Source organism: Lasioglossum baleicum, chromosome 8, assembly GCF_051020765.1.
Source record: "Lasioglossum baleicum chromosome 8, iyLasBale1, whole genome shotgun sequence".
Lineage (NCBI taxonomy): Eukaryota > Metazoa > Arthropoda > Insecta > Hymenoptera > Halictidae > Lasioglossum > Lasioglossum baleicum.
In genome coordinates, this window is record NC_134936.1 from 5,880,133 (window position 1) to 5,899,017 (window position 18,885).

Here is an 18,885-nt window from a genome sequence, read left to right on the forward strand (position 1 = left end):
CTTTGATCGCGGATATCTTGAAAAATATGCGAGATAGCGAAAAACTGAATCCAATCAATTTTGTGGCACATATTGTCAGCTTTAATTTTGTATAGAATGGTCTTATCGCTAGGACGCATAGTTTCCGAGATATATGTGTAAGCAGAAAACCGACAGAGGTGACTTCTACGTGCTCTCCTGTAGCCCGGTCACGTCCTAGGAGTGGGGACTTTTAGTATGTTTACCTCCTAACTAGTCCAAACAAAGTCCCAAAGTTAAAACTTGTGTTTCTTCCATTTCCCTCTACGCCCCCCCTTATGAGCATTCATTGACTGGACTATATACCGTAAGAAAACTGTCGCCAGTAAGTGTAAAATTTTTAATTCGCTGAAAATTTCACCGACATTGCGATCAAGGGTTGATTGTAAAGTAAACGAAAGAACAAAGAGACTCTACTGTACGAATTAGTTATGCTGCAAAAATGTCCAACGACCATATCGCGTTGCAATAAACCGATTCTCGTCCGATCATCGAAGTTAAACAGCGCTGAGCGTGGTCAGTACTTGGATGGGTGACCGCCTGGGAACACCACGTGTTGTTGGCTCTCTATTTTTTTATTTCTACCCACTTTAAAAATTTAAAAAAGGTGCCCTTGTTAGTATTACGAAATTCTTTGCTTTTCGGAGCGATTAGTTCTAATAACCAAAATAAAAGTTTTTACGGTCACCACCAGCGTCCAAGTGGTACCGGCCGAGTCACGACGTATTCCGTCGAACGACCGCAATCATGGTGACCGCCACTGGCGGCAACTCATGTCGGGCGAAGATATCTTGCATTCTGGTTCGAAAAAAAACGTCGACGTTGCAAACTTGAAAGGGTGGTTAGTAACCACTGGTTACTCAAGATAAAAGTCTGCTCTATCGCGTTGTATATGTAGTTCAATTTTCCGCTGGACCCTTATTTTTTGAGATAAATTCAAAAATATCCTAAAAAATTGGTGCAAAGTGGTGTCTCTCTGTCTTTAATGATTGTTTAAACACGTTTAAACATTCATAATGTATTGATATTGGATATCACTGTATTCGGGAAAGTCTACAGAATCTTTTGCTGCAAAGAACAATTCAATATCTTTTATAATAACATCACAATATTTGTTTAAAGTCGAAAAATTAGTTTTTTTTTCAAGGTCATGTTTCTCAAAAACTGTGCATCTTGGAGAAAACTCAAGGACAGATTCGGAATCAGAGCAAAATACTCTATACGAATGACCCAACAGTAATTGGGGAACAAATTTGGTGTTGGACAGTGTTATTGTTAACCTAAGATTATGTCGCTCTATTACCATAATAAGTTTTAGCAAATTTCACAATCAATTACGTCCAAACACTTGCGCTGTCGAAACTAAACTAAATGCATCTACAGTAGTAAGAACACGACTTTTCTAAATATAAACAAACACCATAGGAGGTGTTCCGCTATGCAGATAAGAATGACAACAGTAAACACGCTAGTTCGGGCTATGAACCTATCATTATCTCGGCCACTGTACATTATGATCGTTTAAACATGTTCAAATTAGTTATTAAAGACGGAGAGACACTACTTTTGCACCAATTTTTGAGGATATTTTTGAATTTATCTTAAAAAATAAGGGTCCAGCGTAAAATCAAACTATACCAATGAGATAGAGCAGACTTTTATCTTGAGAAACCCCTCCTTGAAGTTTGCAACGTCGACGTTTTTATCGAACCACAAAGCAAAATATCTTCTCGAGGAGAAATTGCGTCTAGGGGGGAAAGTAAGGGGAGATTGGGAATCAGCGTAAAAAAGCTCTATAAAAATCAGCTAACAGTAATTGTTGACTAAAGGTGTTGGACAATGTTATTTGTGCGCCAATAAGAATTCAATGCCAATCTGAAAGTGCAGTTAATAGGACACCGTAACGGCCGAAGAACGAAATGGAAGCGGCAACAAAACAAACGGTGCTTAAACGATAAAAAACGGTTGCATTAAGCATGCGCGGTAAAAGGAATGAGACCGAAGATAAATCAGCGTCGTTCTTTTTTCGCCCCGTTGAAATTGCCGCGGCGCCACGTTCATAAAAAGTCCCCGTGTAAAACGAGGATCGCGTCGCCGCAAACTCGCGAGCCCCGGCCGCGAAACTTTCTGAAAATTTTACTAGCCGGAAAAATAACGCGCACTGGCACGTTGTAAATCGTATCTCATACTTGCGACTGTAGTCGGCGACGTGGGAGATGTAGGAAGTGATCTCGGCAGCATAAAGTCGTCCGACGTTAAACCTTGTACGCCATCCTCCAGCGACACGCTCCTCTTGCGGAAAAGTCCTCTCCGGATGAGATTCTCGTGAAACTCCTACAACCATATCGAAGAATAACGTCACTACGACACTTATCAGTCGACACTTTCAGACGGTTTATGCGTTGCATCGTGTATCGCATACGGCGCCGTATGAATCGCATTAACCCGGCTCACAGTGGGACGAATATAAACCGCGACATTGACTGAAATTTAAAGTATGTTATAAGTAGACTGCGGATCTTTATGCATTTACAGCTTATGAATATTTTCAAAAAATGCTAGAATATAAAATTCGATAGAATTTAGTAAGATTTTTATTTGTTTTGGATCTACAAATAGTCCAGTCAACGAAAAGTTGTAGAGGGAAATAGAAGGAACACAATTTTTCACTTTGGGTCTTTGTTTGGACTAGTTAAGAGGTATACATACTAAAAGTCCCTACTCTTAGGAAGTGAGCGGGGTGCTGGGGGGCACATAGAAGGTCCCCTTTTTCGGTTTTCCGCTTATATCTCGGAAACTATGCGTTCTAGCGATAAGACCATTCTATACAAAATTACAGCTCACAAAATGTGCCATAAGATTGATTGCATTCAATTTTTCGCTATTACGCATAGTTTCCGAGATATAAGCGGAAAACCGGAAAAAGGTAGCTTCTACGTGCCCCCCTGTACATCGTTCACCTGCTAGGAGTAGGGACTTTTAGTATGTTTACCTCCTAACTAGTCCAAACAAAGACCCAAAGTTAAAAATTGTATTCCTTCGATTTTTCTCTACACCCTCCTTATGAGCATTCATTGACTGGGCTTAAAGGCTGTTCCCATGAAAAATAGGATTTTATTTCATGCCATTTTCTTCAAAGACTATAAAAATTGATAATTTCATGAACATCCGCAGTCTAGTTATAAGGCTTTGACGGCATATACAGGGTGAGTCACCTAACGTTATCACCTCAAATATGTTTATTGTTTTCAAAGGTACATTAAATATCTTGACCACCGGGGGTGAATACTAAAATGAGGCTCATACGATACAAAAACAATTTTTGTTTTTATGTGATTTTTTTAGAGATATTAAAGTCACCTTCATTTTACCACTTTTTTTTTAATGGAACCACCTACGTAGTCCTATTTTTTCGTTTACGAGGCGTAGTTTGCATTATTCGGCAGCATGCAGCTATAAAAATAGATACATGCGCAGTTGTATGCTTCCGAATAATGCAAACTACGAGTCGTAAACGGAAAAATAGGACTTTTGAGGGCGATGGCGCCCTAGATCGATCTTGTATATGTTATTAAAGTTATCGATCGTAATGATGTTTAAAAACAGACAAGAATTATAATCTCGGCGCAACGGTTCGATCAATTAAACAACTAAAGCAATTTTACAAATTAATTTTACACTTTCTACGTTTCGATCCTAATTTGGATCATCCTCAAGAAAAGCAGAAAAACTGCGTCTGGAAATATACCAATTGAAATAAAAACAGTTTTGATGTTGGAAAAAACATTGAAAGATTGACTCACTTGCTTTATGGAAATTTTAACATTGATATTTAATTTGGTGACACGTGTTACTCATATGTTGTTTCACAGGTTACTAAGGCACAGACACATGCAGACACACGAGGCCCAAGAACCATAAACCTATCAGTGATGAATAGATCACCTAGCCAATCGATATCTGGCGGGATATTCAAATGATGAGAATCCACACTAACTGCCCTCTAACAGAATTTCTACACTCATTAGAGTATATAAAGGAAACAAACAATTTTTGACCAAGTCATACAGAGTTGTTTTGTAGTTGATAAACATAGGATAAAATTAAGTTAGAAAATGACTTTTCTAACTCATTTTCTAACTTAATTTTATCCTATGTTTATTATTAATGATTATTTAATTATTATTAATGACTTTTCTAACTCATTTTCTAACTTAATTTTATCCTATGTTTATCAACTACAAAACAACTCTGTATGACTTGGTCAAAAATTGTTTGTTTCCTTTATATACTCTAATGAGTGTAGAAATTCTGTTAGAGGGCAGTTAGTGTGGATTCTCATCATTTGAATATCCCGCCAGATATCGATTGGCTAGGTGATCTATTGATCACTGATAGGTTTATGGTTCTTGGGCCTCGTGTGTCTGCATGTGTCTGTGCCTTAGTAACCTGTGAAACAACATATGAGTAACACGTGTCACCAAATTAAATATCAATGTTAAAATTTCCATAAAGCAAGTGAGTCAATCTTTCAATGTTTTTTCCAACATCAAAACTGTTTTTATTTCAATTGGTATATTTCCAGACGCAGTTTTTCCGCTTTTCTTGAGGATGATCCAAATTAGGATCGAAACGTAGAAAGTGTAAAATTAATTTGTAAAATTGCTTTAGTTGTTTAATTGATCGAACCGTTGCGCCGAGATTATAATTCTTGTCGATCTTGTATCTAGCGTTTTTAACTACTGAAAAACCACGCGTTTGTATTATCGAGAAATGAGATGGCGAATCCTGCACCCTTGCAATTCTGAAAAAAGGAGTCTATCCCCTTATGTCTAACTGGTGCAGTGCCGCCAGAATCGACCAGAACTGGTCGATTTTTCCTCTCCTCCTATTCCCCTTCCACTATCACATTCCAGCATCATGACTCATGGTCTATGAACATACTCCAACATCCCACATTAAGACCGTAGACTGATCACGTATTAATCTGGTCATCAGAGAGGGGGTAAAACTGTATTCCCCTCGATTTCCTCGATCTGGCGCCACTGCACCAGTGTCTCATGCAAGAAACGTACGGTGCAAAGCACGACAGAAAACCAGGGGGACGGGATTGAAGGGAATTAGGCAAGAGGGACGGAAAGAACATCTGACAATGAGTGGTCACATGGCCGGACTACAATAACGTAGACGCCTTACACACATTCTTGACCCTAACACTGTATTTCCTGAAACGGACACGCATACTAATCGGTCGCGTGACGCGGAGAGCGAGTCAGATGTATCCAAAACAAGCGAGACAGAGCGAGCGATACAGTGACTGGCAATCCATTGGCGTAGTCGGCTTCTTAGACCAGCTCCCCAACTTTTTTATCCCCGCGGACCGGTCAACGTTTGATAATTTTACCGCGGCCCGCTGAGGGGGGGGGGACGTTGATTGTTTATATTTTAGATTGTTTTGATTTAATAATTTTAATTCTAGCTGTGCGGTTGACCAAAACTTAGGAATGCGCAGACAAAAACAAAGACCGCACTTGACGAGAGAAGAATGCAACATATGAACGGTAAGGTACACACCTCGTCAAAAGTGCGTACTGTTCATTATATCTTACAGCAGTAAACATACAAAACAACTGTTTACATGAAATTTTGTGTCACTTTATTTTTTAACTGAACTGTCGCCACGTGCATCGTTTGATTGTGCAGCGGGGAGATTTCCCCTTACGGGGGACATTCAGCCACACAGCTAGATTTGACAAGCTGTACATATGTATACTTATACAGGGTGTCCAAAAATTCAACAGCCGGAAATGGGAGGTTCCTGAGATCATTTGAAGCAACATTTTCCTTTGCAAAAATGTTATTCGCGGCTTTGTTTAGGAGTTATTAACGAAAAACACGGACCAATCAGAGCGCGACCTAGACGCGGCCAATAGACAGTTGGAGCGCCGGGCCGACTGTGCCAACTAACGTCTAGGTCGCGCTCTGATTGGTCCGTGTTTTTCGTTAATGACTCCTAAACAAAGCCGCGAATAACATTTTTGCAAAGGAAAATGTTGCTCCAAATGATCTCAGGAATCTCCCATTTTCGGCTGTTGAAGGAATTTTGGGACACCCTGTAGACCCGACATGGGTATAGTATATGTATAGGAAAGCCTAGAGTCCAGTGAGGCAAAGACAGTGGTAAAATGTGACGTTACAAGATAATTCTTAAGATAATTTGAAAATGGTATGCACGGCAGACCGACGCTTAAAATATTGTACAATAAATGCGATCGATTTATATGTAAAAAAACATTCGGTAACCTGCATAATATGCGAAAGTCGTTAATCTTCAGAGTCAAATGTCGATTTCCAGAATACATAGTTCAATAACTCAAATATACTTTATATCAGGCATGGGGAGAAATAGCACGCAGGCTAGGGAATCTGAAGGAATACCTGTGGAATACCCCCACTTCTCCCGGCCGCGCGTCTCGCTCCCCGTGGCGGCCCAAGTGCTCGGAGCAACTATGGCCGCCAAGGGGATTGAGACGCGCGGCCGGGAAAAGTGGGGGTACTTCTTGAAAATCACTAGCACGCGTGCTATTTCTGCCCATGCCTGCTTTATATATTAGTTATTTCATGATAAAATGCCAAATTCTTTGAAATTATCCTGTCCATTCTTTCCATATATTGTATACACGGCGCAATCGACCCCCCTCACCCCCAATATCACCACCAACGCTAGGCACTGTCGATGAGCACGGCTTATACATTTGTTGAAAATGTGAGTCACACTTTACTTCATATATGTAGGTTTATACAGGGTGGACGATTTATCTGAAGACATTGAAATATCTCGAGAACTATGCATCGGATCAAAACAAGTGGGTAATGAAAGTTGTTCGTCGCGAAGGGGGACATCCAATGATACCAAACTCGACCCCCCAGCGCCACTCCCCGGGTTGGGGGTGGGGGAAGATAAAAACTTAAATGGGAACCCCCATTTTTCATTGCAGATTTGGATTCTCCAGAAAAAAATACACAAATTTGACCTGGGAGTTTTTACATTTTGGTTCACAGATGGCGCTGTAATGGACAAAATTCAAAATGGGTAAAAAATCGTTGAAAATTGGGGACATCTTGAGAAATCACATCAGATTAGAAAAACTTCAATAACACCATAATTTACCCCCCACCCCAACCTCCTGGGGTGGGGGGGGGTGGAGAGGGAATTATTTCAAAATCTTCAATGGGAAACTCCATTGTCAACGTTGTATTTCTCCGACAAATCGAAGAGGGGATTATAAAAGGCAGTGCAGTGCGGTCAGAGGTGACTTTTCTTTCAGAATTAGAACTAAAAGCATCCTTACCAATTTCTTAAGGGTTTCCCATTGAAGATTTTGAAATAATTCCCTCTCCCAACTTCAGGAGGTGATGGTGGGGGGTCAATTATGGTGTTATTGAATAGCATTTTTAAAAATATCAAATACTTCTACTTTTATTTCTCTGATCTGATGTGTATTTCTCGAGATATCCCCAATTTTCAACGATTTTTTAACCATTTTGATTTTTGTCCATTACAGCGCCATCTGTGAACCAAAATGCAAAAACTCCTAGGTCAAATTTGTGTATTTTTTTCTGGAGAATCCAAATCTGCAATGAAAAAGATATATATATATATAAACTTTTTAAAAACCACGCTTTTAGTGCACTAAAAAGGAGAAAATAAAAGCGCGGAGCGCTAAAATATATTGACGCAATCTTCGTGGGCGCTCCACGCTTTTATTTACTTTCGCTAATGTCTAAAAAAATTATTTTCTCCTTTTTAGTGCACTTTAATATAAGCATGGTTTTTAAAAAGTGTTTTAATATTATACATTTTTTTATTTTCTACTTTTTAGTCTTTACATATCTTGTAATCGATTTTAATTACCACTTCAACCAGTAAGTTCAACCATCTTTTGTAAAAGGAAAAATATTGTATCATGGAGGCTGCAAATCGAAGTTTCCATTCTGTAGGATCAATCGTTCAGGAGCTATTGCAGTGTTTTTAACAGGTAAGAGCCGCCATATTGGTTTGTAGTGACGACCGCGAGCCGCTTACCGAGCAGAATCGCCGGTCCTTGTCGCCCTCCACCCCGACCTGATCCTAACCAACTCAGTAAGTAAACTGAGGTCCTACCAGGTCCTACGCAGCAGTGATGTGATCAGACTAGGGGTGCGCGGGTTCCCGCATATACGGGTTCGGGTCGAGCCGGAGAAAGTCGAGCGAGCTCGAGCGAGTACTCGAGACATCTGAATGTTCGAGTAGCTTGATCGCATCGAGTAGCTTGATCGCATCGGGTAGCTTGATCGCATCGAGTAGCTTGATCGCATCGGGTAGCTTGATCGCATCGGGTAGCTTGATCGCATCGGGTAGCTTGATCGCATCGGGTAGCTTGATCGCGTCGGATGCTTGATCGTCACGGATAGCCGGAGACATTCGGATTACATTATTACATAGATTAGCCAAACTCGGACGCGATCTTTTTATACTCGTGATTAAATTTGATTTCGGTTTCGGCTATGATTCTGATGATATCGATGATTTTTTATAATGTTATACAAATCAACATTTTGAACAAATAATTACAAAAATTTGTATTATTATGTATTATTAAAGTATTATCTATTATTATTCTTTATTTGAACAATTTTTTAAATAAGTAATCTTTTATAATATTTTTAAATAAGTAATCTTTTATAATATTTTTAAATAAGTAATCTTTTATAATATTTTTAAATAAGTAATCTTTTATAATATTTTTAAATAAGTAATCTTTTATAATATTTTTACAAGAACGCTAACAGTCGAATGATTTTAATGGCTTTGTTCACGCGACAGAAACGTGCAATTTCCGCACGTCGTTTGTTTTAGCCTTTCCTTTGTTTTGACGGTTAAAACGACTTTGTTGCATTTCAGATTATTGAGATACAGCTAATGTCCGATACTAGGTGCTGTCCGGGGCTAGGGGAACTCCCCCTATATAAATATATATATATTACAGATATTTATTTATTTAAATAATCGTTTTGACAATAAATTCTTATTGAAACAATAATTCAAATAATGTAAAATAAACAAGTTTCTATACATTATAAAAATTTATTTATTTAAAAATTGTTTAAATAAATAATAATAAATAGCTATATAAATAATAAGTATACAAACGGATTTGTATACATTATATTTTGCAGCATAAACATTTATTTAAATAATTGTTTAAATAATAAATACGTATTTAAATAATGAGTATATAAATAAAATTGTAAATATTACAAAAGATTACTTATTTAAAAAATTGTTCAAATAAAGAATAATAATAGATAATAGTTTAATAATACATAATAATACAAATTTTTGTAATTATTTGTTCAAAATGTTGATTTGTATAACATTATAAAAAATCATCGAAATCATCAGAACCATAGCCGAAACCGAAATCCACAACCGAAATATATATATATATATACATATATTGTATATTTCGTCTTATAAAACCGAGTACATAATTTAGGACCTCATTAGTGCGAATTACGAATCGTATGTTTAATCACGAGTATAAAAAGATCGCGTCCGAGTTTGGCTAATCTATGTAATAATGTAATCCGAATGTCTCCGGCTATCCGTGACGATCAAGCATCCGACGCGATCAAGCTACCCGATGCGATCAAGCTACCCGATGCGATCAAGCTACCCGATGCGATCAAGCTACCCGATGCGATCAAGCTACCCGATGCGATCAAGCTACTCGATGCGATCAAGCTACTCGAACATTCAGATGTCTCGAGTACTCGCTCGAGCTCGCTCGACTTTCTCCGGCTCGACTCGACTGTCGGGTTCCCGTAAATTTCGGGAACCCGCGCACTCCTAGATCAGACCCACCGTAACTCGCGCATGCGCGGCAATTTCAGCCTCAGTAGCGTAACTATTTCGATGAAATCGTGTAGCTTGAGCACCCCGCAGACTTTTATAATTGAAACTTATTCTTTATTTTGAGGATGGGATAGGGAAAGAGCACTGCAATAACTACGCAAAAGAATACATAATCGTCTCTCGTCCATCAGTCGTCCCGCCAATAACACTGGTACATTCCCGCCAGAATAACTGCCTCAAGGCGTCAGGGCCCTGGCCGCTCGGCTGTGTCATTGTAGATACGGTACTGTCTTGGCCGCGCATGCGCGAGTTACGGTGGGTCTGATCACATCACTGCTACGCAGTGATGGTATATCCGTGGGCCGTGGGCCGTTCCCCTGAGTCGCTGGTTTCCCCTTCCCTGACGTACCGTCGTATCCGTGTCGACCGCGCATGCCCGGTTGGTGCCTGCTCGATTGCACGCGCGCTACACACACCTGCGTACCTCTACTCTGTCCGTGTGACTACCTGCTCGACTGATCGACGCTGACGCGTTCCTTCGGTTTTCACTGGTTTTCACGTTACCGAAGTTTCGAAAGCATGAGGCGAAAAGTCGGAATCTGGAGACGGCGCGTATTTGAATCCCGGCACAGCGCGGTGCGACGCGGCGCACATTTTGCTATAACTTTTGATCTAAAAGAGATATCGAAGAGAAATTTGGACTAAATTTTTTTTGAGAAATCGGGTTTAATGATATAAAGAGAATAATATATATTTTGTATTTTTTAAATAATGTTTTCGTCGATTCTTAAGGTATAGCCGGATAAGATGGTCAAAAGTATCCATCCAAATTGATTTTTAGTCGCATCATGTTCAACAGAAAATTATGAAAAAATTCATGAATATTTTACCTAATAGCATACGCGACTGAGATTTTTTTCAAAATTTTTGGTTGCAAAATCGATTTTTAAATAACTCGGAGAACATAAAAATGCCGATTTTATGTAAAAGTCTTCAGTTGACCACATTTATATTATTACGTTAGTTGTGTCTCATCCTGATTATTAATGTGTTTATTTCTTCCGATTTTTCAGATTATGGAAATATGTTTTAAAAAATTGAAAACCTCCAAACATTCGGAGAAAATGCATATTTTGTATTGAAGTTTTAGATACACCAGCTTTATAAAAATTCAGTACTTGGATATTATTGAAGCAATTGTAAATTTTAATTGTTAAAGACTTGTCAGTGACAATGGGGATTACCGCCTAATGTGCTAAAAACAGCTACGATTTGCTCCCTTTAAAGACTCGTAAAGTATAATTGAGGGTTGACTCTTAGAAGGATTAACGCGGTACCATGACGCGGTAATCCCCATTGTCGCAGACGAGTCTTTACATTTTCAAAAAGTGTTCAAAGTCGATGTTAAAGAATATTTCCACTTTCTGGATTATGTCCTCAACATTTTGAATCAATTTAATGCCTTCTTCCAAAGTAGGGAAACATTGGTGCAGGAGCTTTAGCCATCTTCCGGAAGGCTGCTTCGACTTTTTTTTAAAAGACTTTTAAAACTGATGCTCTTACAGCATTTTGATTTAATTCGTCAGGTAGATTTTTCTTTGAAAACGAACCAAGTTTCACTAAATCAAGTGGATCTTGGTTCTGAATGTAACGATTTCCTGGAGGATTCAGCGAATAGGGGAATGTTGTCGGAAATTGAGATCAACTCCTTCCGCAAAAATTGTTTACAGTTTTATATTGCCATAAGCATTGAGCTTAGAAATCGTCTTCCCCATGACGATATATTTCTCAAGGCATTGACGGTTTTCAAACCGTGCAATGCACTTTATAATAGCGACCGAGATTCTACTCTTCGTAATCTCTTAGTTGTCGCGAATCAATTCGGCGATTTCAATGCCGTAGATTTACAGAAAGAGTGGCACTTTTTGTACTACGGCACGTCCGAACTTCAGAAGCGTGAATGGTCGAAGTTGTCTTTCGATAATATGTGGATAGACATGCAAGCAAGAAAACGCGGAACAAGTTCTTCGTTTCGCGAACTTGCGTTTGCTGTGCAGCAGTGCCAGATGTCTACCGCATTCAAATGCCGAGGCCGAAAGAATATTTTCGTTAATTCCAGACATTAAGACAAAAAAGAGGAATAAAATAGGTATCGACCTACTGAATTCCATGTGTGTGGTGCGCACATCACTCAAAGCTAGACAAGAGTCTAGCCGCACCATGTCTATCGATGATAGACATTTGTCTTTAATGTCGTCGAGCAATTTGTATGCAAGTTCGTCGCATACGCAAAATTTCAAGCAATTGACTTTGCATGCGTTTACGAACTTGTAGGTCGTTTATTTCTTCGAAATTGTAGTCTTCTTTTCTTATTTTGGCGAGTGCACTATTTCTATAACAACCACAGATGTATAACTATTCTCTGCAACTTTTCTCCGTGACGTTTTTAACGATTTTAATATAATATAAGGCATTTAAAGATAAGTATACGTTAATTTTAATATTGTGTCCTATAATATTGCCATTTTAGAATTATGATTTTAATTCTGTTTGTTTCTTCTTCGAATATAGGAACGCAGAGGACCAGCTGTTGCGGCATTTTCGAATACCTCGAAACAACGACCAAAAGCATAAAGGATAATTTAGAAGAAACAGATAAGTTTGTGGTTACATTACTATTTTATTCTGTACTCCGCAATCATAACTTCAACTGTGTTTCTTTTTTTTAATTGTAGAAAAGCAGAGGACTCATTTAGTCGTGTATGTGCCAGGTGTTGCAGAATGTTCGGATAACTCGAATCAACGACCAAAAGCATAAAGGATAATTTAGAAGAAACAGATAAGTTTGTGGTTACATTACTATTTTATTCTGTACTCCGCAATCATAACTTCAACTGTGTTTCTTTTTTTTAATTGTAGAAAAGCAGAGGACTCATTAGTCGTGTATGTGCCAGGTGTTGCAGAATGTTCGGATAACTCGAATCAACGACCAAAAGCATAAAGGATAATTTAGAAGAAACAGATAAGTTTGTGGTTACATTACTATTTTATTCTGTACTTTGCAATCATAACTTCAACTGTGTTTCTTTTTTCTTAATTACAGAAAGTGGCAAAAATCCACAGCGCGAACTGCATCAATCCTTTAAGGTGAAAATAAATGTAGACAAGTAAAAAATGTTTTTGGTTAAACTTTTCATTAAAACTCAATGCAATAAGTATTTAATGAGAAAAAAAGAATTAGGTGCGGGATTCGATTCGGGGCCAGAAGATTCCCGGCCGTATAGTTGTTCTTTTAACGACTATGCAATCTCTAAATAATTATAAAAAAATTAAGAACAATTGCTTCAATAATATCCAAGTACTGAATTTTTATAAAACTGTTGTATCTAAAACTTCAATACAAAATATGCATTTTCTCCGAATGTTTGGAGGTTTTCAATGTTTTAAAACATGTTTCCATAATCTGAAAAATCTGAAAAAATATACATTAATAATCAGGATGAGACACAACTAACGTAATAATATAAATGTGGTCAACTGAAGACTTTTACATAAAATCGGCATTTTTATGTTCTCCGAGTTATTTAAAAATCGATTTTGCAACCAAAAATTTTGAAAAAAATCTCAGTCGCGTATGCTATTAGGTAAAATATTCATGAATTTTTTCATAATTTTCTGTTGAACATGATGCGACTAAAAATCAATTTGGATGGATACTTTTGACCATCTTATCCGGCTATACCTTAAGAATCGACGAAAACATTATTTAAAAAATACAAAATATATATTATTCTCTTTATATCATTAAACCCGATTTCTCAAAAAAAATTTAGTCCAAATTTCTCTTCGATATCTCTTTTAGATCAAAAGTTATAGCAAAATGTGCGCCGCGTCGCGCCGCGCTGTGCCGGGATTCAAATACGCGCCGTCTCCAGATTCCGACTTTTCGCCACATGCTTTCGAAACTTCGGTAACGTGAAAACCAGTGAAAACCGAAGGAACGCGTCAGCGTCGATCAGTCGAGCAGGTAGTCACACGGACAGAGTAGAGGTACGCAGGTGTGTGTAGCGCGCGTGCAATCGAGCAGGCACCAACCGGGCATGCGCGGTCGACACGGATACGACGGTACGTCAGGGAAGGGGAAACCAGCGACTCAGGGGAACAGCCCACGGCCCACGGCCCACGAATATACCCTCACTGGTCCTACGACCTACGATGCGAAGTGGGCCAGTGGAGTGGGGATGAGTCGGAGTGGGAACACGTAGTGGAGTAGGTAAGCGCTGGCGCGCGGAGTGGGGATCGCTGTCCGCGATGACGTACTACCGAGCGTCGCGCGGGGAGGTGTAATGGTTAAATTTTTAATAGTTTATATCTCCTAAACGCATAGTTGTTTTTTTAAATTTGTTTTTTAATATTGCATTGTCACCCAGTTCTGAACTATGTTTAAAGTTTCAAGTCTCTAGCTTATCGGGAAGTGGTTTAAAATTCGATTACAAGATTTGACGCATACAACAACGACAACAACGACAACTCGGCAAGTTAATATAAGCGTGGTAAAAATGGGGGTTCCCATTTAAGTTTTTTATCTTCCCCTACCCCCACTCCCAGGGGATGGCGGTGAGGGTTCGAGTTTGGTATCATTGAATGTCCCCCTTCACGACGAACAACTTTCATTACCCACTTGTTTTGATCCGATGCATAGTTCTCGAGATATTACAATGTCTTCAGATAAAATCGTCCACCCTGTATAGTCTAAGGTCGGCGTAGAAATACCTATTGTTAGTAGCAATTAGCAATATCTGTTCCTACTCCTACGTACAAGGACACCGTTACGGATGAACGGCGGGAGCTACATGTAAGTCGAAAAGTGGGGATCTGATGGAGCGTGCGGAATACCCATCCTGCCCCGTACTCCGTTCCCTTAACGCATACATAGATTGTGTACACCTGTATAGATATACAAGATATAATGTACGTAGTTATATCGTTACGGCGCGTCACAAAGACGCTACCCCGCGCGCCGTCTCTTTTTCTTAGTACCTGCTCTCCCTAATGGGATTTCGATACGTTCGTATGTAGTCGGATAGCTTCAAGGTCCGGTAGAGACATAGTTAGCCGGATACTTTTGGAAAACGAAGCGTACCTTACTTTCGGGAGTCCGCTATTTCCCGGCCGAGAATTCCCGACATGACCCGAGCGTACGATTTCCCAAGGTTTCGAGTTCTCGCGCAAGCCTGCTTTGCGTGCCGCTAGTTTTCACTCGTGCTCTGCACAGTAAATACGGTGAGTTGACGCTCGGAATCGAAGACGCTGTTCACGCGTTAAGTTGCGTTGTCTGCTGCTCGAGAGTATCTTGGATCTCGATATTCATTGAGCTATATCACGTTTTGGCAGTGGTGTGTGAAGTGTGACTCAAAAAATATCGAATATACCACATCTGAAGCAAGAAGGAGGAACTCGAATTAGGAGTGTAGCTGGTGACCAAGAGACTCGGTGTCAGGCCGCTGTAAACAACACGATGACGTCTCATGAAGGATCACATGCAGAGGAGTTCCCCGAGGGAGGTCAAGGTATAATTGTCGATGCGTCGGAAGGCATCACGTTAGAGGAGTGCAAAGTAGCCATTGAAAATCTGATCGGCCCCAGTAATATACGTTCTGCATCAACAAGCGCAGAAGGTAAAATGTGTTTCTACCTGAGCAGTCAGGAAACAGTAAGCAAACTCCTCGATGCTCACAAACACATAAAGATAAACAGTCAAATCTTAGAACTACGATCGCTGATACCCAGATATAAGATGATTGTAATATTCAACATATGCCCAACTGTTCCCCATAGAATTATAGAAGACGAACTCGCAGAGATTAACGTATCAATAAAAAGCCCGATCTATTTTAGGACTGCCGGTATAAACATACATGGCTGCGAACACATCAAAAGCTTCGACAGACTCATCTGGATCAATGCTGATGATGTCAAGAAATTATCGAGCGATATGCAATTCAGTTTTGGCGACACCGTATACCGGATACATTGGCAGGAATATGAAGGTATTGAGTTGTACGTAAAAGACATAAATACCCTGGAACAGAAAGCGAAAGAAATAATGTTGCAGCTCGAATTGTTACCAGCCCCAGAAGAAGGTTTAAACGAAGAAGAAGAAACTTAAAGCCACCCAATGTCAGTGGCAAGAGAGCATTATCTCCTTCCGCCTCTTCCAGTTCAAACTACCACCCTATAATTCAAGATGATGATCTCTCGAGTTCTCAAAATTCAGACACCCAAATACCAAATAAGAAAAAAATGAAAAACAATACTCATTTCGACATCCGCTGTAGATAAACCAATAGGGAAATCAAAACAACGCATCGGTGATCAAGCCCGGAACAGAAATAAAGAGTATAGTCCATAAATGTACAAATGACTTCCTTTCGATCGCCCACACGTTAAAATGTGCAAAACCACTTTCTACGTTCGAAGTCTGAGGGTATGATTAACGAAAATCGTGAAAGAGATAGAAATGCAAGACAATTATTATTGACGAGGATTAACGGAGGATCGTCAGGAAATACAATCCAAATGCAAAATAAAAAGATGCTGACGTAAGAAAATTATCAGTCCTGCGGTTTACGACTACTTTCAGTGGAGCGTAAGAAGTGTCGAGCAACGCGAAGAAGGTCTACAGAAGATTTTGAAGAATATAGACATTTTTGTGTTTGTGAACTTCGCTTTAGGGCAGGGGTCGGCAGACTTCTTTTGGAGAGGGCCAGATCGTAAAATTCTTAGGCTCTAGGAGGCCGATAGCAAGCTCGAAGATATTTACATGGCTAGCGAATTCTACTCATAGAGCAACGGAATAAACAGGTTCAAAATTTCTTTATTAGGAAGTGATATTTTTACATAATGTTTTCTATTTTACGTAATTTGATTTATTTTTTCGTGTTCATTAACCTCGCGGTCCTGATTAAAAGCAGGCGGCGGGCCGGATTTGGCCCGCGGGCCGTAGTTTGCCGATCCCTGCATCAGGGGATCAGAAATTTTGGACTTTGTAAAATATAATTTTGTAGATTTTGCCGAGAAAATGCGAAAAATCCAAGTTCTAACGTTTGGAATTCACTGGATCAAAAATTTATTCGTGTTTATGTTGAGCAATTTCAAGCGTTTTTTACCGGTAAATAATAACAGCACAAGTACGAAACTAATTTCTTGAAAAATGATAATTACTTTGTCTATGACATATTCCACAGAAAATGTTAAATAAATTAGTTCAATTAGATTATACACATTAAATGATAAGTTATATAATTAACAGCTAGCGGTGTTAACACTTTTCTTCAATACCATGCGATATTTTGTACTTAGTTTCCTGCAAAAAAAATAAATCACCGCAATTATAATTAGTTACAGAAAAGAAATGTTCTGTGTCTCTCTGCAATCCTATCTTCGACATTTTCCTCGAGCCTAATACAGTAATTCTTCAATCGAAGTCCCAACACCCGTGTCTTGAACGGACTTCAGTAGCGTAGAGAGGCTATTTTTTTATGACTGCGTCTACCGCGCCGACCGCGCCGAGACTTCAATCGACGAGCCGAACATAGAGAAGGACAGAATGAAATAGGATCGCGTGGCCGAAGCGTGTCACTGTCGCCGGCACAGTTTAAAGGCCCCTGCGTCATCGCCGAAGTTGTATCTTCTTTATTTTCCATTATTGTTTAATGGAACTTTCACCAACATATTCGTGGCATTTTTCTAACGCAAAATGATACCAAACACGATATAATTTCAACTGTATTTAGTGGTTTAATCGACGATGAAAGTTTCGAATGCAACGAAGAAGAGCGTATAGGAAAGAAAGAGATGCGCGGAGAGTCGACGTCGCCGGCACGGTTCAAAGGCCCGCGTTGTCGCTGCCCTTCCTTGCTCCCGAAACATTCACCGTCGATTAAACCACTAAATACAGTTGAAATTATATCGTGTTTGGTGTCATTTTAATCAGAGAAATGCCAGGAATAAGCTAGTAAAAGCCCCATAAACCAATAATGAAAATTAAGAAGTTTGAGAATTCGATTCACTCTAGTCAATGTTGTGGTGTTCACACCGATATACCCGAGCTGAGATCAATCATCGCCCCCCTACGGCGCACTATGGACCAAACCGACGAAATCTGTGTCAAAATCAAAGAACTTTCGATAGAAATGAGATAGAGCGATGAAATTTTTTTGAAATGAAAGTTGAAACTTTGCAGAATATGGGATAATTATGGAGATTGTGGTAGGAACGTTTTTTAACCTTGAAAGAATTCGTTAAACTTGCACAATTTCAAGAAAATTGTGGTTTTTCCAATACCACGCGCGGAAAACGTACCCCCTTTTGTCATAAATGCATAAAATCCGCAGTCTAGTTATTATCACCCGATCTACTTACAAGCTCTCTAAGAATAAAGGATGGCAAGCACAAGGAAGTTCTTTCTCAAAAAGCGAAAACGCTGCTGTTGAATCAATAAATTAATGGTAAGTCTCATAAGTGCCGAATGTAATTCTATTCAATTGGTAATTCTCAGGGTCAGATTTACAGTTTAAAATTTTGCGGTTTACGGTTTAGGGTTAAGAAGTGTCGGCAACTCAGCTGGGACATGCAAATTTATGGTATGGGTGGATGAAGTATCGGAGTTATTGGGCTTTGTAGATAAGGATTCTTGATTGTGACAGTTAACGATTTTCGCGCAGCACGTCATTAAAGTATAGTCCTTCACGAACATTTTTAAAAAATTTCCAATTGAATCGATGAAAAATTGAGTGGTCGGCAGATTTTTGTCCAAAAAGATTGGTTTCTCGCCCACTGTGCGGCGAGGCGCAGCGATGGCCGGCAGTGGAGTGAGTAGGCACTGGACTTCGATTAGAAAGGCGACTCAGGACCAGGGTTACCATTAGGCATGTGCGGGCCACCCGATATTCGGGTTCGGGTCGGGT

The 18,885-nt window shown here is 39.4% G+C and overlaps 2 protein-coding genes and 1 pseudogene across 8 annotated transcripts in view; 2 read left to right on the forward strand and 1 right to left on the reverse strand.

Moving 5' to 3' along the window:
• Nucleotides 1-18,885, reverse strand: part of LOC143211394 (uncharacterized) — a 347,400-nt gene that overhangs the window by 141,495 nt on the left and 187,020 nt on the right. For all 6 annotated transcript variants that reach the window (XM_076429033.1, XM_076429034.1, XM_076429035.1 and 3 more), the window contains one exon: nucleotides 2,208-2,352. In XM_076429033.1, the coding sequence (XP_076285148.1) occupies nucleotides 2,208-2,352 (145 nt within the window). The remainder of the gene's footprint in view (nucleotides 1-2,207; nucleotides 2,353-18,885) is intronic.
• Nucleotides 464-583, forward strand: LOC143211712 (5S ribosomal RNA; annotated as a pseudogene).
• LOC143211395 (uncharacterized) lies at nucleotides 14,924-17,331 on the forward strand. Of its 2 annotated transcripts, none has more exons than XM_076429040.1 (2): nucleotides 14,924-15,594; nucleotides 15,815-17,331. In XM_076429040.1, the coding sequence occupies exons 1-2, from the start codon at nucleotides 15,435-15,437 to the stop codon at nucleotides 15,826-15,828; spliced, it is 174 nt and encodes a 57-aa protein (XP_076285155.1). In that variant the 5' UTR covers nucleotides 14,924-15,434; the 3' UTR covers nucleotides 15,829-17,331. The 2 variants fall into 2 exon arrangements, with proteins under 2 accessions (XP_076285155.1, XP_076285153.1); XM_076429038.1 differs by having other exon boundaries at nucleotides 14,937-15,966; nucleotides 16,032-17,331.

Coding starts and splice junctions, on each gene's coding strand:
- LOC143211395 (XM_076429038.1), top strand. CDS start 15,435: ATGACGTCTCATGAAGGATCACATGCAGAGGAGTTCCCCGAGGGAGGT. Junction 15,967..16,031: donor ACATTGGCAGGAATATGAAG/GTATTGAGTTGT, acceptor ATAATGTTGCAG/CTCGAATTGTTACCAGCCCC.